Genomic DNA, 19,823 nt, shown 5'->3' on the forward strand with positions numbered 1-19,823 from the left:
TTATTATCATATTTTTAGAAAACCATATAGACTACACAACGTCACAGGGATCTTTAGCTTAGGTAAAAGAAGCGTTGCTGTAGAGTGAATGGGGGAAGCTAAAAACACAAACGAGTAAAGTTCAGCAAGAGAGAGAGAAGCAACCAACTTAACCATAAAAGTTATTTATTGAATAATAGTGATAACTACACAAGGAGGGCTAAACCAACATAACATACATGATTAAAGGTTAATACCTAAGGTAGAAAGGAAAACTGAGAGAGAGAAAGAGGGGGGGTCTCACCCACTCCATGAGGCTTGAACTGGTCGGGGTTCCCAGATGATGGTGGTAGCTGAGGGTCCCGAATGCTGGAGAAAGGCAGAACCCCCAGCACGATCAGTCAGGAGAAGATGGAGTTCCAGTGGAACTGATGCATAGTTTGGATCTAAGCATCAGAACCCTGACTGGAGGGTGAGTAGGGATTTTTGTAGAGAAATGACAATGGTTGAAGGGAGAACACTAGATTTGTTTATAGGTAAGCTGATGACTCAAGGGTTTTCTTTAGACTAGACAATAGGAGCTGATCCCTCTTGGCTATGGGTGGTGTTTTCTTCCAGGGAGCTCACAATGCAACTAGGCTGCTTCACTATTTGGATATCAATTAAGGATTCATTACTAGAATTGGTCTGATAATTGCTGAGCTGGGTGTGTGCAGACATAGGTTCATTAGCATCTGGAGCAGAGATTCCCATGATGCAGTGCTTCCCTGCTTTTTCTGCTCCCAGAATTCAGTGTGGTTCTCTGTTCTCCATTCTGTATGTAAACTGAGATGTCTTCCTGTCCCATCTTCCATGCAGATGAGGCGAGGGGAGTTGTCTCTGCTCTCCATTCTGTATGCAATGGAGATGTCTTCATCTTGTCACCCTTGTCAGGAGGGGTCTAGGTGTGTCTCCCAGCGCCCTTCACTGCTCTCTGCAAGTTTTGTCCTCTGATGGGTTTTGGTTTATGCAGAGGATGGGGGGGCAGGGGGTGTCTTTCATGAGTCAGGCTGGATACTGCACCCTGGTTCCCCAAGAACATAGAGGTGTCTGGTATCAGTCTAGGACTGTGGCGGGGAACCTGCAGCCCGCGGGCCGCACACAACTCGTCAGGGTAATCCAGTGGTGGATCGCGAGACAATTTTACATTGACCGTTCACAGGCACGGCCGCCCGCAGCGCCCAGTGGCCGTGGTTCACCATTCCTGGCCAATGGGAGCTGCGGGAAGTGGCGGCCAGCACATCCCTGCGGCCTGCGCTGCTTCCCGCAGCTCCCATTGGCCGGGAATGCAGAACTGCAGCCACTGGAAGCTGCGGGTGGCTGTGCCTGCGGATGGTCAATGCCAACACTGTCTCGCGGCCTGCCAGCGGGTTACCCTGATGGGCCACAGGTTGCCCACCATTGGTCTAGAAGAAGGACATGCCTGTGGTTAGTGCACTGGGTAGGGACTCAGGAGATCTAGGGTCAGTTCCCAAATCTGCTCCAAACCCGCTGCGTGACCTTGAGCAGCTCATATTGTCTTTCTGTGCTTCCATTCCCCAACTGTAAAATGGGGATAATGATCCTTCCTTTATGTCCCATTTAGACTGTAAACTCTTCAGACCTGGGATTATCTCTTGCTATGTGTTTGTACAGCTCCTTGCATGGTGGGGCCCAATCTCTGTCACGGCCTCTAGGTGCTACTGTAAGATTAATAATAGGCAGCCACCCCAAACGTTACCTAGAACTGTAAGAAAACCAGCAGCATCTGACTCTGGAGTGCTTAACAGCATGACCGGCAGGGTCCCCTCATGTGGTTATTAGTGACATTTCTGAGGTTTGTTTACAATAAATGCCAGGATTTGGAGCTATGTGGCTGGGCCATGGGGAATAGGTGTTAGCTCAGCAAGGCCAGGGCAGTTTGGGAGCTCTGGCCTCATTTAGTCTGCACTGGCTTGGCCTAGTAAAAACTTTATGCGCTGTCTAGCCTTGCTCGTTTCAGTGCTGGGATTGGTCAAAAAGGATCATGAAGTTTCCTGTCCAGCTTTGTGAACTGGGAGGAGGAATGTCTCACAGACGCAGAGACTGAGAGCGAACCAGGCAGGCCTTAGCTAAGCAAATGACCCAGGGCCAGGGTTTCACAGGCCGTCGGCATGTCGGGTGCTGAGCACCTTTGAATATCTGGCCCTGGTGGTGGAGGCTGAACCCTTTAAAATCTGCACCGTGTCTCTCTGCGTTGGCGGGACGGTGAAGGAACCTAAGGGGTTCTAAATACGTGTGACCCCTCCCTCTTGGGAGGAGCTCCCCATAAACGCCTGCAAAAAGAACTCATTATCCACCCTCAGAACTCTCCTGTGCCATGATGCCTGCAGAAAACAAGTGAGAACCGCGAGGCTGCTGGTGCACTGAAACCACGGCCTGCCACGCCGACCAGTATTGTCTGATCATTTCCCTGTACTCCCCAGCTGCCCGTCTCCATCTGTCTGTGGTCTCTTGCCTTATAGTGAGATGATAAACGCTGTGGGGAATAACCGTCTTTTTGTTCTGTGTTTGTACAGCACCTAGCGCAGTGGGGCAGGCTCCTAGTGCTGCAGGAATACAAACAACAATAATGATTTCGGATGGCGCGTGGAGGGTATAACTAGGAGGACTGGGGTGAAATTAAGAAAAGGATGATTTACCCTGAGCAGCAGGAAAAATGCCTGGGGAGATGCGATGGGGGCTATAGGATAGCGGGGAAGTCTCGTTATTTCAGACTTTTAAAACTAGCCTGGACATAAGAACGGCCAGACTGGGTCAGATCAAAGGTCCAGCTAGCCCAGTATCCTGTCTTGCGACAGTGGCCAATGCCAAGTGTCCCAGAGGAAATGAACAGAACAAGTAATCATCAAGTGATCCTCTCCCTGTCACTCATTCCCAGCTTCTGGCAAACAGAGGCGAGGGACACCCTCCCTGTCCATCCTGGTTAATAGCCATTGATGGACCTATCCTCCATGAATATATCTAGTTCTTGTTTGAACCCTGTTCTAGTCTTGGACTTCACAACATCCTCTGGCAAAGAGTTTCACAGGTTGACTGTGCATTGTGTGAAAAAATACTTCCTTTTGTTTGTTTTCAACCCGCTGCCTATTCATTTCATTTCATAACCACTAGTTCTTGTGTTATGAGAAGGAGTAAATAACACTTCCTTATTTACTTTTTCCACATCAATCATGATTTTATAGATCTCTATCATATCCCCTGTAGTTGTCTCTTTTCCAAGCTGAAAAGTCCCAGTCCTATTAATGTCTCCTCATATGGAAGCTGTTCCGTACCCTGAATCATTTTTTTTTCCCTTTTCTGAACCTTTTCCAATTCCAACAGATCTTTTTTGAGGTGGGGCGACCACATCTGCATGCAGTATTCAAGGTGTGGTTGTATCATGGATTTGTATAGAGGAATATGATATTTTCTGTCGTTATCTATCCTTTTCCTAATGATTCCCAACATTGTTAGCTTTTTTGACTGCCGCTGCACATTGAGTGGATGTTTTCAGAGAACTATCCACTATGACTCCAAGATCTCTTTTTTGAGTGGTAACAGCTAATTCAAACCCCATCATTTATATGGATAGTTTGGATTAGTCTTTTCCATCTTGTATGGGTCGCGTTCCCTGGAGGCCTCACTCCCCTGAAGGCAAGGGAATCTGACCCCGCTGTTGGGTGTGTCACGGATTGAGTGAGACGTGGCTGATTTTTCACCCTCTGTCTCTTTGTTTAATGGTGGCTCAGGTCCCCTTTGCAGAGGGAGCAGGAGCTGGACATTGGAGTCTCTCCAGGGCAGGGACCATGTCTCCCTGTAGATGCGAGTTCAGCATGTGGCACAATGGGAGTGTGACCGGGTGTGCCACTCATGGGGTGTTCCTTTGACACCTCCTGCTGGTCACTCCGTGGATTAGCTCCAAGGTCAACACCCTTTCCATGGTTGCATGTCGTCACACAGTCTGTTCTCTTCAGGCTGCAGCTCCTCTCTTGTTCCGGGAACCACATCCTCCTCTTTGTGACTCAGCCCCCTGGTCAGGTCACTCAGGATTTCCCCCCCCTGCTGGAGTACAGTCCTTCAATTCTCTGTCACTCCTGCAGTGACCCTGGCAGTCTTCCTGTTCACTGCCCCACTGGTCTATGCCTCACCCTCGGTGGCTGGTCTGGGAACCGGGGCCTGCCCTCTACTGCGGGTTCAGTCCAGGGATCCTCAGCTAGAGTGACCAGATCGCAAGAGTGAAATATCAGGACACATTGGGCGAGCGGGGCGGGGGAGGGGAGAGGGCGACAATGACAGACACAGATGCACAGAGCCATGAGAGGGGGCCCTAGGAAGCTGCGAGAGGGGTTGTACGGCCCCTGCTGCAGCCCGCACCACAAGCCACAGGGCAAGGACACCTATTGAATTCAATGAGAATTTTGCATGTGAATTGATGTACCCAGTTCTGAGATTATAAAGCCAGAAGGGATCCGGTGATCACCTGGTCTCACCGCCTGTATAGCACAGACATAGAACTTTCCCAAATCATTCCTAGAGGATAGCTTTTAGAAAAACACCATAACCCTTAGTATATTGTTAATTGTTAATTACTCTCACCATTGAAAAGGTATGCCTTATATCCAGTCTGAATTGGTCTAGCTGCAACTTCCAACCCTTGGCTCATGCTCTGCCTTTCTCTGCTAGACTGAAGTGCCCATTAACAACTCTTTGTTCCCCATGTAGATACTTACAGTCTATAACCAAGTCACTTCTTAACCTTCTTTTTGTTAAGCTAAATAGATTGAGGTCCTTGAGTCGATCACTATAAGGCATGTTTTATAATCCTTTAAATCAGTCTTGTGACTCTTCTCTGAACACTCTCCAATTTATCAATATCCTGCTTAAATTGTGCACACCAGAACTGGACACAGGATTCCAGCAGTGATTGCACCAGTGCCAAATACAGAGATAAAATAACCTCTCTGCTCCTACTTGAGATTCCCCTATTTAGGCATCTGGTCACCCTATTTCTGTATGCATTTCCCCAGGTTTTTTTGTAAAAATCAAAACTGAACTGCCCCAGAAATTCTGGCCTGTGGAATCGTCGTGAAACTCGCATGGCTCCAACCCTGCCGATGAACCTTTAGATCCACTGCCCAGACTTCTGCCACTTGAGCTAATGGAGTAAGTGATGGCAGAGGCAGTAGGTTGTCATCCTATATGTGATAGATCAGCTCTATAGGGGGATGAGACACTTTTTTTTGCCAGTGGGTTTCACAGATATCTGCTGACAGAAGAGGAACTGTGAAACTCAGGAATCCTGGGTCTATTCCAGGCTCCTGAATGGAGTGGTCTCTAGTAGTCAAAGACCCTTCTTCCCCGTCCCCTCCAGTCTATGTCTATCCTATTGCTGTCTAACCCGCCCTACCTCCTCATCTGATTTCAACTGCCCCCCACTACCGCTCTGGATTCCTTGTTCCAGTTTCCTGGTCCTGTCTCACTCTCCTCTCTCCCAGCCCCCAGCCCTCAGATGGGATGTTCGTTCCAGACTGGCAAAATTATAAGGCTTCCCAACATTTCAACACTTCCCATTCAAAATTTTCGGTTGCTTAACTATAGGCTAGCTCTGCCTACAACAAAGCATATTCAGAACCTCTGATTAAAGGGATTATAAGTGTAGCAACCTCCATCATAGCTAGTCACCAAAGATTGAACCCGAGCCATCCAGACTTAAAAGCATGAGCTTCTACTACTTGAGTTCAAGATATAACTCCCTTAGCTGGTAGCTATACAGTTATCCTCTAAAAATCCACCAGAGGAGGGCACAAAACACAGGTTGGACAGTGAATTACAAAAGTGCCAAATATTATTATTAGACCTGCAATACTTTTCACAATGAACATCAGCCGGGGGTAAACTGGGAGTTTAAGAAAATTTGGAACAAAATTTTAGAATAACATTCAGTTCTGTGGTTTAAAAGAAAAAAACCTGTTAAAACTCATAACTTAGCAGTATTCAGTGTTTGAGAAAAAAAACAAAAAACAAACAACTTTTAGGAGCTCTGGGATACAAGTTAAGAATGTTGAAACAGGAAGATGTTCTGCTTAGTTACCACTTGGGCAAGGCGGCGTGCTATGGAATACACGTGGGCGAGGCGGCGTGCTATGGAATACTTGCAAGATTTCACTGGAATGTTTTACAATATATAGCAGCGCAATGCTGATTCCATTGATATTGTTGAGCAATTCAGGCTGATTTTATTTCAGCCCACATCTTAATAGTTTTGAATACTATTGTCATAACTATAAAGGGAAGGGTAACAGCTGTCCTGTGTACGGTACTATAAAATCCCTCCTGGCCAGAGACTCCAAAATCCTTTTCCCTGTAAAGGGTTAAGAAGCTCAGGTAACCTGGCTGGCATCTGACCTAAAGGACCAATAAGGGGACAAGATACTTTCAAATCTTCGGGGGGGAAGGCTTTTGTTTGTGTTCTTTGTTTGTGTGGGCCTTCGCTCTCGGGACTGAGAGGGACCAGACATCAATCCAGGTTCTCCACATCTTTCTAAACAAGTCTCTCCTATTTCAAACTTGTAAGTAAATAGCCAGGCAAGGCGTGTTAGTTTTCCTTTGTTTTCTCAACTTGTAAATGTACCTTTTACTAGAGTGTTTATCTTTGTTTGCTGTACTTTGAACCTAAGACTAGAGGAAGAACAGGAGGACTTGTGGCACCTTAGAGACTAACAAATTTATTAGAGCATAAGCTTTCGTGGACTACAGCCCACTTCTTCGGATGCATATCATCTATCTTCGGATGCTACTCTGAAACCTAAGACTAGAGGGGAGTCCTCTGAGCTCTTTAAGTTTGATTACCCTGTAAGGTTAATTTCCATACTGATTTTACAGAGATGATTTTTACCTTTTTCTTTAATTAAAAGCCTTCTTTTAAAGAACCTGATTGATTTTTTCCTTGTTTAAGATCCAAGGGGTTTGGATCTTGATTCACCAGGAGTTGGTGGGAGGAAGGAGGGGAATGGTTAATTTCTCCTTGTTTTAGATCCAAGGGGTTTGGATCTGTATTCACCAGGGAATTGGTGAAGGTTTTTCAAGGCTTCCCAGGGAGGGAATCCATTGGAAATGGTGGCAGCGGACCAGGGCTAAGCAGGTAGTTAAGCTTAGAAGTTTTCATGCAGGCCCCTACATTTGTACCCTAAAGTTCAAAGTGGGGATCCAGCCTTGACAACTATAGATCACAATTTTCAGCTCAGTTGGTCTGAACAGGCAGAGCTTTAAAATTGCTATGCTCTAAAGTGTATATTAACTACAATTTTATAAACCTGCATGTCAGAGAACTGTGTGCCACTACTACTAGACAGTGGCACAAGGCAATTCAGTAGGAATCACAGAAATGTAGGACTGGAAGGGACATCAACAGGTCATCTAGTCAAACCCCTGCACTGAGGCAGGACTGAGTAATAACAACACTAGACCATCCTTGACAGGTGTTTGTCTAACCTCTTAAAAAACTCCAATGACTGCTATTCCATAACCTCTTTAGGTAATTTGTCCAGTGCTTAACTACCTCTACAGTTAGGAAGTTTTTCCTAATGTCTAACCTAAATCTCCCTTGCTACAATTTAAGCCCATTGCTTCTTTTTCCTGCATGTCCTGAGTGGCACGGGGGTGAGTCCAGGCAGTGGGATTGGGGGAAGGGAGGTCGAGGAAGTCGGTGGGTGTGTGGGGATGGACCAGGGGAAGCAGGGTGGAGGAACTGAGGGGGGCAGGACTGGGAGAGTCAGGGGGGCTGAGGGGGATGGGACAGGACTGGGATGGGGGGGGAGCAGGGTAGGGGCTGAGGGGAGCATGAATGGGACAGGGTAGAGAGCTGTGTAGAGTGGGACGGGGTGGGGAGAGGGACAGGGTCTGGAGGGGATGAGACGGAGGGGAGCAGGACTGGAATGGGGGGAAGTTGAGGGGGTGGGACAGCAGGGGGAGCGATGGGGGTGGGATGATGGGAGAGGCTGAAGAAGAGATTTGGGGTAGGGCAGGGACTGAGGGCAATGGGTTTAGGGTGGGAGGTACAGGGGGGACTGCGGGGGAGGCTGAGGGAACAGGGTCAGGGTGGGGGCTGAGGGCAGTGGGTTGGGTCTACACTGGCACCTCTCAGCATTGCTGTGCCGGGCGGCAGACCTGCGCCAGCGCTACCCTGGCGATGGAAGAGTCCTCAGTGGAAATGCAGACTTCATGACACAGACCCTCCTCGACACGTCAAACCTGATGCTGCTCTGGGCAGTCGCTAGGCTCTTGTCACTTTCAAACCCATGCAGGGGATCTGGCTCTTTTTCAGTTCTCAGGTTAAGAAAAGCCTCTGCATTTTGTGAGGGCTTCAGCATTCACAGTCCTACTTCAAAAAGAACAGGAGTACTTGTGGCACCTTAGAGACTAACAAATTTATTAGAGCATAAGCTTTCGTGGACTACAGCATCCGAAGAAGTGGGCTGTAGTCCACGAAAGCTTATGCTCTAATAAATTTGTTAGTCTCTAAGGTGCCACAAGTATTCCTGTTCTTTTTGCGGATATAGACTAACACGGCTTCTACTCTGAAAACAGTCCTACTTCACAAACTGCTTGACACATTGCTCCCAGGGCATTCATTTTCATTCATTACCTGCAGGTCCATCAGATTAATGAGCAACACAGGGGGAAGGAACACAATGGTGTCAAGGATTTTTAATTTTTCAAACCACTTTGGCCTGAACAGGGATAACTGCAAGTCTGGAAAGAGCAGATGGGTGTCAGGATGGGTTTGGGTATTTATTTATTTATTTATTTAAGTGAAAATGTTTGGGTCTGAGCAAAGGCTGCAAACTTCCCTTTGGAAACCTCTGCTGATCTTTTGCCCCAGGGGCTAATGACAGCCTGGAATCCGGGACAGATTTCCTCATCCATGCAGGGTGAAATAATGGGGGGAGGGGAGGGGAGGGACTGTGGGGGAGGCTGTTGGAACAGGGGCAGGGACTGAGGGCAGTGGATTGAGGGTGGGGGGCACAAGGGGGACACTGCAGGGGAAGCTGAGGGAACGGGGTCAGGGTGAGGGCTGAGGGCAGTGGGTCGGGTGAGATGATGGGGGAGGGGAGGGACTGTGAGGGAGGCAGAGGGAACCGGGTCAGGGTGGGGGCTGAGGGCAGTGGGTCGGGTGAGATGATTGGGGGAAGGGGAGGGACTGTGGGGGAGGCAGAGGGAACAGGGTCAGGGTGGGGGCTGAGGGCAGTGGGTCGGGTGAGATGATGGGGGAGGGGAGGGACTGTGGGGGAGGCAGAGGGAACAGGGTCAGGGGGACTGAGGGCAGTGGATTGAGGGTGGGGGGCACAGGGGGGACACTGCGGGGGAGGCATCCCCTGACAGCACCAGCTCGGAGCAGGGCCACCCACATGCCAATCAACTGGGGCCGCTTTGGCAACTCACTGGCAGGCGAGAACAGGTGATTACTTGTGAGAACGGTGTGGCCTGCAGGTTCTCATTTAGCCACCACCCCGGTTTAGAGGAGCCAGCACTGGCCTCTCCTCTTTGGGATTGCAGGAGAGAAGCCTGGTTGTTCAGCCCCATCTCCCTGCTGCGGGATTTACCCGTTATCATGGGCAAACAAGTCCAGCGTTGCTGAATGGACCTGTGCCTCCTAAGAGCCCCCAGTCATTTTCATGGCACTCCCCAGGAACCTGCTGGGACCGGAGAGCCAGGGGACTGATAGGAAATCGTGAGCCTTTCACTTGTGGGTCACTTTGGGAGGGTTTTGTCCTGGGCTAGTTCTTAGGTGACCTGTGTCCATCTCTCGCCTGGCAGCCTCGCTGGAAGTCTCCCTAGGAAAGACAAAACCCCTCAGTCCCTGGCGATGGCCCACTGGCAGGGCGTGTGTGTGAGGGAAGCGTGTGCTGCTGCTACGGGCACTGGACCTGCTCCATGGATGAATGGAGGCCTTGGGTCCCTCGTGCTGCAGATCCAGCATCTTCTGCTAATGCGAACCTTACTGGGTCGGTGCCTGCTGCTGGAGCTGGGCTTCCTTGGCCAAGCCCACTGGCAGCAGTGGGAATGGTGCAGGGGGGCTGCGACGCTGGCCTCCCGACAGACCCAGCTAGCCAGACGAGCGTTTCCACAGCCGGTTTGTTCTGACCAATTTCTGCTTGTGTAATGTGCTCCCTTTGAATCCAGTGCATTCCCAGGGCTCTGGGCCAGAGACCAGTCCTGCAGCCATGTTTGTCGTGTCCTCTACATACTGGCTGCAGAGTCGTCTCTCTTAGTGCATGGAGCCTTTTCAGATCGGGAGATGGAGCCTATCGTTAGGGCTACAGAAAAGCTTGTTGCCCCACTAAGATCTCGTCTACCCTTTGGTTTGAAACTGATTTAGTCCCTAAAGCTGGTTGTCCAGGAAGACACTAACACGGCTGGAAATCTCAATGTGGACGGGGCCAAGGGCAGCCGCCGAACCCTCCACCAGCCCCAGTTGCGTTATCTGCCTTGTGCTGGCTGCTCTCTGCAAGCTCGAGAAACTGGAGAATGAATCCAAGACTAATCAGGACACGTTTGAAGAGATCACCTCGAAATGGGGCTCGGCCAAAGAGAAAACCATCCCGCAGGACCTGTGGGACGTGCTCAACCTGCAGCAGCAGCAGTGTGCTCTGCTCATCGAAGAGAAGAACAAGCTCATCAGCGAACTGCAGCAGGTAGATTCCCGGAGCCAGGAGTGCGGGTGTGTGTGTGTGTGTGTGTGGAGACGGCTGTGGGGCACGGAGGGTCTTGCTGGAGCATGTTAATGTTAGAGGGACACTGTCCAAGAGTAAGTGACCCAGAACTGCCTGTCGCTTCTCTTAGGCCAGGGGACTGTGCTCCCCTACAATAACAAATCCATATACACAAACTCAGCATACACTCATGTCCTAGCAGTAACAGACCAGGACCCAAGAAACCTGTTCCATACTTTTCCCACCCATACCCAACAACCCTCCAAGTTCACACCCAGGGTTCTTCCCAGCAAGTTACTTCCCTCTCCCTCAGCTCCTCCGTTACCCCTGATTTCTCCAAGCTTTTGTGCTGCTGCTGAGGGGTGTGGGAAATACGGTTCTGTATTGTAGTTTAAATGAATTACTACTCAGAGCTCTGTATTGATATGCCTAGTAAGGAATCCATTTCTCAAAAAACATTTCCTGAATCTTTGTTGTTGTCTGTATTGTTACAGACATACTTGCTGACAGGTATTTTGAAATAACTGACCAAAAATAATTGAAACTGGGGTGATTATACAGTAGTGTGTTATTTTGACAAATAAAATATGCAGAATTTTGCAGAATTGTAAAATATCGTGTGCAGAATTTTAATTTTTTTGTTGCAAGATAGTTATTTTTTGGCACAGAATCCCCCCAGGAGTAATCTCCCTGCCAATGCATGATTGTTCCCATAGTTTACTCTTGGGGCTTTCTAGTCCTGTCCCGCTTAGTCCAGACAAGGGTTAAATAGCCCAAACATTGAGGCTTCCTCCTCCTTGCTAGCAAGTGTAGTAGATCTTCCCATCATCTCTTCTCTCTCCTAACCACTGTTCTGTTCCTCAGTTCTCTTCCCTCGTCACTTTCCATAATGGCTGAAGGGGCAGATGCAGGATATTGATTGTTAGGTTCTCTGGCTTGTGCTGAAGCTCTGCAGAGCAATGTTTCTCAGTTCAGTGTCTGCTCTTCTCCTGCAGGAGCTGAAAAGCAAAGATGACCAGTATGTTCCCGGCCAATGGGAGCTGCGGAGTTGGTGCTTGGGGCGGGGGGAGCGCGTGGAGCTCCCTGGCTGCTCCTGTGCGTAGGAACCAGAGGGATGTGCCGCTCGCTTCCGGGAGCCGTTCTGAGCCAGAGCAGGTAGGGAGCCTGCCTTAGCCCCCAGGACTTTTAGCGACCTATTAAAATCTCCCGGATTGCTTTCAATAGCCACCGGGAGATGGAGGCCGATTCCGGGAGACTCCCGCCAATCCGGAAAGGTTGGCAACCCTATGACTGTTCCTGGCGCCCGCACTGCCCTGCTGGCTGACCTTAGGCATGGAGTTCCATTCTCTGTGCCTCAGTTTCCCCATATGTAGAATGGGAATAATGATTCTGACGTCCTTTGTGAAGTGCTCTGAGAGCTATGGATGAAAATCCAGGTGCAGCCAGGGGCTGAACATAGAACTAACTGCAGCTCCTCTGACCAGAGCTGGGGTGGGGGAGTTGCAAACAGATGCCCTCCTCTCCTGCAATCGACTAACTCCACTCAACTGCGGTGGCCCCACTCTGCCCAGGGCTGGCCTGAGGACTGGGGAGGGCCAGTGCAAACAGAGGGTAGAGCACATGTAAGGGCTCCCTGCCCAGGGCTCCCTGCAGTAGGAGACGTGCAGCCCCTGCTGCTTGTCCTGGGAACTGCACTAACACTTCCTGCTTTGCAAAGCTGTCGGGGCTTGTGGCCGTTCAGGTGAGTCTGACTGTGTCTAGTGCAGTCTCCCCGTGGGGTGCTGCTATTTCCTGGGGGAGGTGATGCAGGGGCACCTCGTGTGTTGTATGGTCAGTGACGGGGGAGTGCATGGACAGAAGCTGGCATGGCACGGGGGCCGTGGACGGGCAATGCATGAATAGAGGCTGTGTAGAAGTGCACGGGGGCAGTGCACAGTTGGAGGCTGGCTGGCGTTGCACGGGGGCGGTGCACAGGTGCAGGCTGGCTGGCGTTGCACGGGGGCGGTGCACAGGGGCCGGCTGGCTGGCGTTGCACGGCGGCGGTGCACAGGTGCAGGCTGGCTGGTGTTGCACGGGGGCGGTGCACAGGTGCACGCTGGCTGGCGTTGCACGGGGGCGGTGCACAGGTGGAGGCTGGTTGGCGTTGCACGGGGGCGGTGCACAGGTGCAGGCTGGCTGGCGTTGCACGGGGTGCGGGCGGGGTGCTTTGCACAGCAGTGCAAGGCTGGACACTTTGTCTGCACCAGCACAGAATCACGCTCCCTGCTCAAGTGCAAAACCTCGGCTTCTGCAGCCGGTGGCTCCGCCCTTTCCCCGGGGAAGGGATCTGTGGGGCAGGGGCGGTGCTGTAGGTGCAGGCGAAGGAGGGCAGAGGAGGTCGGGTTCCCTGCAGCCCCTGCTCGCAGCCCCCCGGGAAGGAGAGCAGCAGACCCCCTGCGCCCAGCTGCAATGCCTGGGGGGCGGCGGGTGCCCCGTGCAGCCAGGCCGGGTGAGGTCGGTCCCCTGGGGGTGGGATGTGACCCCGAACGGAGGTTTGAATCTGTGTTTGCAGGATGCCCGGGGCAGGCTGGCTCGGCTCGGTACTGACCAGGTGTTGGGGTCCACTAGGCATAGCTACCAGGTAACTCGGGAGAGTGGAAGGCCACAAGTGCCGATGAAGCTCTTTTGCTCTGGGCCTATCTGAACTCCCAAACTCCATCTTGGGAACTCTCACCTACTTCTCTGCTAACTGCTTACAGGCTCTGAAGTAGGCTGAAGCAGAAATGTATTGGTCAGCGTTTCTAGCAGATGGCTGCAGTTTCACTCACACTAGCAGAAATAATAGAGATAAGAAGCGGGGTAGTTAGTTTGCAGGCGTCTAACTCAAGGTCGCAAAGATTGAGAAAGTTTTCTCACAAGCTTATGTAGAGTTTATTGTACCAGTTGTCTGGAAGGGAGGGGTAAGGGGGAACAGCCAGACAAAGAGATGTATGTAAACAGTTTGAAGTATAAAAGGTAAAAGTTGTTTGTATTTGTTGCACTGGATTTGAGACATGCTGGTCTCCTAGTGCCATTTCAGAGCTCTGAAATAAACTTGGCTTGCTTTCTCCCCTCGGTGTCTTTATTGGTGCCAAGCACACCGGGCGACGGACCATTGTTGTCCCCTCGAGCCCCCAGGGCAGGCAACAGTTTTGGCGTCCCTGGGTGGGCTCGAGGCTGAAATTTAGCCTTGCCCGGATCCCTCCTGGTGGCCGACGGATTACAGCAACGACCGACGCCCAGCGCACACCGGTTACTTCATCGGGGGCCTCGGCGGAGACGTGGTTTGCTCGACCCCGGAGGGCACAACGGTGCAACGCACACAGACAGTGGAGAAGCAGCTGCGGGCGACGGTGAGGAACCGGTCCCGTTGATAGGGCGACGGTGGGGAACCAGTCCCGTTGATAGGGCGACGGTGACGGTGCAGAACCGGACCCTTGGATAAGGTAGGAACAGTCCAGTGGGGACTTGTCTGTTGTGACCTGGGGACGCCCAGTGTCTGCCTGTTATGACCTGGGGACGCCCAGAGTCTCCCTTGGTATGGGGCAGGGACAGAGTACAGCCGGCAAGGTACAGTGTACACCTTTAGAATGCATTCTGGTGAACTGGAAGGTGTTTGGATCTGATCAGTTGATTAAAAGTAAATTGAAAAGGTTCTGTACAGTTGATTGGCCTCAGTACCAGCTAGAGTGCCAAGAGTGTGGCCACCGGAAGGATCACTTAATTACAACACGATCCTTCAATTGCTTTTGTTTTGTCAGAGAACCGGTAAATGGAATGAACATCTCTATGCGTATACGTTTATGGTGTTAAGAAATAGGACTGATATTTTGCTCAAGTGCCATTTGACTCCGACAGGCTCGGTAGTAACGGCTGCTAAACCCCAGAACCCTCCCACTGTTGTAATGCCAGAATCGGTGTCCCCTTCGGCTCCTCCACCCCCACAGGCTTCAGAGAGTACCCCCTCCCCCCCCCGTGGGATTGTATCCGTTGATTACTGAGAGTGTGGTAGCCCGTCCAGGAACACAAGAACGGCCAGCACAGATAGTATCTGTCTACTCGCATGTACCTTTTGACCCTGTACATCTGGCTGCTTTTAAGGCAGAGGCAGGAGAATTCTCAACGAATCCAAGCAAGTTCATTTCAATCTTTGAAGGGTGTCTAGCTAGTCCTAAGCCTGACTGGGATGATTGTAATATACTTATGAGAACCCTGTTGTCTGAAGTGGAGCGGAATCAGGTTATAGCCAAGGCTAAGGATGAAGACAGAGAAGGCACTTAAGGTTTAAAGGGAAAGCTATTGGACACCAGAGGTTGTACAGAGTGGAATCCTCAGAAGTGAGTGTGCTCGTCCTGGTTTGTTGCTTCAAAGCTCTGTACAGAAGTTATGTTACTGGAAAGGTGTATGATGGCAATGAGTATGCGTTAATGGTTGGAGAAAAGGTGTATGAGTGAAGAGTGGAAGGTTCCTTTGGAAGTTAGAAGAAGCCGAGAAAGGGAGAAGGAAAGAGAACAGAATGAGTTAATTGGGAGGAAAATACAGCTAGCAGGCCATCCAAGGACATTGTTCACAGCCAAGACTTGGCTGACAACCAAGAGAAAGGGGGGCCTGAATGTGCCCAAGCAACTATGAGATCTGCAAAATACTGCAAGGCATAAGGAAGACAAACGAAGGGTTAAAAAGCAGCTTTGTTGGACAGTATGGGCTCAAGGATTTAAAAATTCCCCCACTCTGTTTGGACAGGCTTTGCCAGAGACTTGGAGGAGTGGGATAATTCAGACAGAGCCCTCCTGCTGCAATATGTAGATGACTTGTTGATTGCTGCTGTGGGTCTAATCCCTTGTCTCAGAGCTACTGTGAGTCTCCTAAACTTTATTGGACTGCGAGGATACAGGGTATCTCAAAGCAAAGCCCAAATTGCTCTTTCAGAGGTTCAATATCTGGGATTTCACATCAGGCAGGGAGAGAGACAGCTCTCAAACGAAAGGAAGGAGGCTATCTGCCAAGTTCCCATCCCCAGCAACCGTAAACGGCTTAGGGCATTCCTGGGCATGGCAGGTTTTTGCAGAATATGGATTCCAGAGTTTGGACTGTGGGCTAAACCTCTGTATGAATGTGTTAAGGGAGCGGATCATGACCCCTTTCACTGGTCCCCAGAAGCGGACAGGGCATTTAAAATCTTGAAAAGGAAGCTTATGGAAGCTCCAGCCCTGGGTTTGCCCGATATATCTAAGCTGTTCCAACTGTATGTGCATGAACGAAAAGGGGTAGCTTTGGGAATGCTTACCCAGCTATTAGGTGCCTGGAAACGTCCTGTGGCATACTTTTCTAAACAACTGGATCAAGTTTCAAAGGGATGGCCAGCCTGTTTGAGGGCGGTCGCAGCTACTGCTCTAGTGCTTCGGGAAGCTGAGAAACTGACTCTGGGAGGAACTGTGCAAGTGTATGTTCCCCATATGGTCCAAGCCTTACTGGACACTAAGGGTGGTCTTTGGCTCACACAGGCTCGGGTTGCTCGGTACCAGGCGAAGCTGTTAGAGAATCCTGAAGTCACCCTGCAGACCTGTCCCTCCCTTAATCCAGCTACCCTGCTACCAGAGACAGAAAAGCAGGAACATGACTGTCTAGAAATCATAGATGTTCAGTATTCTAGCCGCCCAGATCTAAAAGATCAGCCACTCCCAAATGCTGACTTGGAATGGTATACGGATGGAAGTAGTACTGTTGTGGATGGGCAAAGGAGGGCTGGTTATGCTATTGTGTCTCTTCATGATACCGTGAAAGCTGAGAGTTTACCAGCAGGAACGTCGGCCCAGCTTGCTGAACTAGTGGCCCTGACTCGTGCACTCGAGCTGGCAAAAGACAAACGGGTTAATATCTTTACTGACTCAAAGTATGCTTTTGGGGTATTGCATGCTCACGCTGGTCTGTGGAAGCAAAGGGGAATGCTGACAGCCCAAGGCTCCCCGGTCAAGCATGGGTCTCAAATTCTCCGGCTGTTAGAAGCGGTACAGCTCCCCTCAGCAGTAGCAGTGGTGCATTGCAAAGCCCATCAAAGGGAAGATCAAGATGTATCCAAGGGCAATGCCAGAGCAGACAGGGAAGCTAAGCGAGCTGCTACCCTGAAATCAGCAACTGAGGAGAATGCCCAAATGCATGCCCTCATCCCATCAGTGGGTGAGCTTGCAGCCCCTCAGTACTCCCAAGAGGACAGAAACCTGGCTGACAGTCTCGGTCTCCAGGAAAAAGAGGGATGGCTTTATTCCACAGAGGGAAAAATCCTCCTGCCCAAGGGCTTGATTCGACCAGTGTTGCAGAAACTGCATCAGACCACACACGCAGGCAGAGAGGCTCTTACCCAGCTCATGAATAAATATTTTCTAACCTCCGGACTTAAACCCCTAGCATCACAGGTACAAGCTGAATGTTTAATCTGCCAAAAGAATAACCCTCGACCAGGAGTAGCAGTGCCACCAGCCACCCTGGAACCTACCCCAGGTCCAGGATTGGTGTGGCAAATAGACTTTACTGAGTTTCCCAGGACCCAAGGGTACAGGTACCTTCTCGTCTTAGTGGATCGATTCAGCAGATGGCCTGAGGCCTTCCCATGTCGCAACAACACTGCCAAAACAGTGGCTCTTAAGTTTGTCAAGGAAATCATTCCTCGCTTCGGCCTTCCTCAGTGGATGGAATCTGATAATGGAACACACTTCACATCTCAAATTGTTCAAAAGATATCAAGTGCTCTGCAAATCCCCTGGAAGCTCCACACACCCTGGCGACCACAAGCCAGTGGAGTAGTGGAACGCACAAATCAGACACTCAAGTGACATCTCTCAAAGGTCTGTCAGGAGGCCTCTCTTAAGTGGCCTGATGCCTTGCCCCTTGTGTTACTTCGCATTCGTGCTCTCCCTAAGGGTTGGATAGGGCTTAGTCCCTTCGAGATTATGTTTGGAAGAGCATGGCCTATGAATGGTACCCCAGTTCTGGCAGGGGAATGGGAAGTGGGGTGTGGTTTCTTGTCTCAGTACATGTGCTCTCTGTCTGCTGTTCTTTCTTCTCTTCACAGGTATACCAAAGATTCACAGCCTCTTCTGCTGGATACTCCGGTCCACTCCCTGCAGCCTGGTGACTCCGTTCTCGTGTGAACCTGGAAGGACGAGCCTCTTCAAGAGAAGTGGAAGGGACCCCACACCGTCCTGCTTGTCACCCATACAGCGGCAAAGGTCGAAGGACACAAGAACTGGATTCATCACTCTCGACTGAAAGCAGTGCCCGCTCCTGAACAGTGGACTGTCCAGCCTGCAGAGAAGACTGCTAACGACGATTTGGGACTTAAGCTGTTATTCAAAAGACAGTAAGGGTCACTGGGAATGCCTTGTGATCTTTCTAAACAGTCACAGCATACTCCCCGCGAGAACCCTGAGCATTGGTTTTATTTTCTCACAGAAGGCCGACCTGGCCTATGTATTTGGTCTTGTTATTTTTTGACTTGTTTAGTGTCAACAATTCTTCTTATCTTCTGGGCATTTGGGTTGTTGTAATTGTCTGTGCCCTTATTGGAGAAGAGTGTTGTACCTATGTCCCAGAGTTTTCACAGGACATTAACAAGCACATCTTGTCAGCTGAATGGGCCTTTAACCAGTGGAAGGCCCAGGAAGGAGAACCCACTATTTTGGATTCCCTTTGGGGTTGGATACCTGGTTTAGGAGAACTAGGGGATATAGGGGGAAACATTGTTCGCATTTTGCTCACAGGTGTTGTGGTATGTTTTGTTCTTGTTCTTTTGCTCATTTGCTGTAAAGTGCTCATACGTAAGATTTGTACCTCCCATACCCCAGAAGTTCCCTTATACCCTCTCATTGATAATCCTGATTGCATGGAGCTTAATCGCATTCTGTCTTTAGAGTATGAGAAAACTCTGACAAAGGTTTGTTGAGTGTTCTCAAAGGAGGGATTGTTGGGGTCCACTAGGCATAGCTACCAGGTAACTCGGGAGAGTGGAAGGCCACAAGTGCCGATGAAGCTCTTTTGCTCTGGGCCTATCTGAACCCCCAAACTCCATCTTGGGAACTCTCACCTACTTCTATGCTAACTGCTGACATGCTCTGAAGTAGGCTGAAGCAGAAATGTAATATCAGCTTTTTAGCAGATGGCTGCAGTTTCACTCACACTAGCAGAAATAATAGAGATAAGAAGCGGGGTAGTTAGTTTGCAGGCGTCTAACTCAAGGTCGCAAAGATTGAGAAAGTTTTCTCACAAGCTTATGTAGAGTTTATTGTACCAGTTGTCTGGAAGGGAGGGGTAAGGGGGAACAGCCAGACAAAGAGATGTATGTAAACAGTTTGGAGTATAAAAGGTAAAAGTTGTTTGTATTTGTTGCACTGGATTTGAGACATGATGGTCTCCTAGTGCCATTTCAGAGCTCTGAAATAAACTTGGCTTGCTTTCTCCCCTCGGTGTCTTTATTGGTGCCAAGCACACCGGGCGACGGACCATTGTTGTCCCCTCGAGCCCCTTAGGGCGGGCAACACCTGGGTGGGGAGACCCAGGACCTGAGAGTGTGGGGGTACTGCCAGGGGGGCAGCACCTCAGAGAAAGTGGCACCAGGGTCCGGGAGAGACACTGGGGCCCAGCGGTAGTGGATCACTGGCCAACAGAGGGTGCTCCAGAGGGCTGGTAAGCTAATTCCCATGGATGACCAGCAGGAGGCGCCGCGGGGGTGAGTCCTGCTCGCTTACAGGCTGCATTAGTAGGAGCATTGCCAGCAGATCGAGGGAAGTGATTATTCCCCTGTATTCAGCACTGGTGAGGCCGCATTTGGAGTACTGTGTCCAGTTTTGGGGGCCCCAGTACAGAAAGGATGTGGACAAATTGGAGAGAGTCCAGTGGAGGGCAACAAAAATGATTAGGGGTCTGGAGCACATGACTTATGAGGAGAGGCTGAGGGAACTGGGATTGTTTAGTCTCCAGAAGAGAAGAGTGAGGGGGGACTTGATAGCTGCTTTCAACTACCTGAAGGGGGGTTCCAAAGAGGATGGAGCTCGGCTGTTCTCAGTGGTGGCAGATGACGGA

At 50.3% G+C, this 19,823-nt stretch overlaps 1 protein-coding gene and 1 long non-coding RNA gene across 2 annotated transcripts; both read left to right on the top strand.

Moving 5' to 3' along the window:
- The first annotated feature begins 9,556 nt into the window (after positions 1-9,556).
- LOC135982091 (dynein regulatory complex protein 1-like) lies at positions 9,557-11,833 on the top strand. Its single transcript, XM_065587276.1, has 2 exons — positions 9,557-10,712; positions 11,726-11,833. The coding sequence occupies exons 1-2, from the start codon at positions 10,446-10,448 to the stop codon at positions 11,831-11,833; spliced, it is 375 nt and encodes a 124-aa protein (XP_065443348.1). The 5' UTR covers positions 9,557-10,445.
- A 1,233-nt stretch (positions 11,834-13,066) lies between these two features.
- Positions 13,067-19,201, top strand: LOC135982114 (uncharacterized). The gene is made up of 2 exons (XR_010599300.1): positions 13,067-14,194; positions 17,818-19,201. It is a non-coding gene; the product is annotated as an uncharacterized LOC135982114 (long non-coding RNA).
- The last annotated feature ends 622 nt before the right edge of the window (positions 19,202-19,823 follow it).

Source organism: Chrysemys picta, chromosome 3 (assembly GCF_011386835.1).
Source record: "Chrysemys picta bellii isolate R12L10 chromosome 3, ASM1138683v2, whole genome shotgun sequence".
NCBI lineage: Eukaryota > Metazoa > Chordata > Testudines > Emydidae > Chrysemys > Chrysemys picta.

What these genes read in the sequence shown, in the direction of transcription:
- LOC135982091 (XM_065587276.1), top strand. Translation starts at nt 10,446, where the DNA reads ATGTGGACGGGGCCAAGGGCAGCCGCCGAACCCTCCACCAGCCCCAGT. An exon ending in TCATCAGCGAACTGCAGCAG is followed by an intron (nt 10,713 to 11,725) that starts GTAGATTCCCGG and finishes CTTCTCCTGCAG; the next exon opens with GAGCTGAAAAGCAAAGATGA.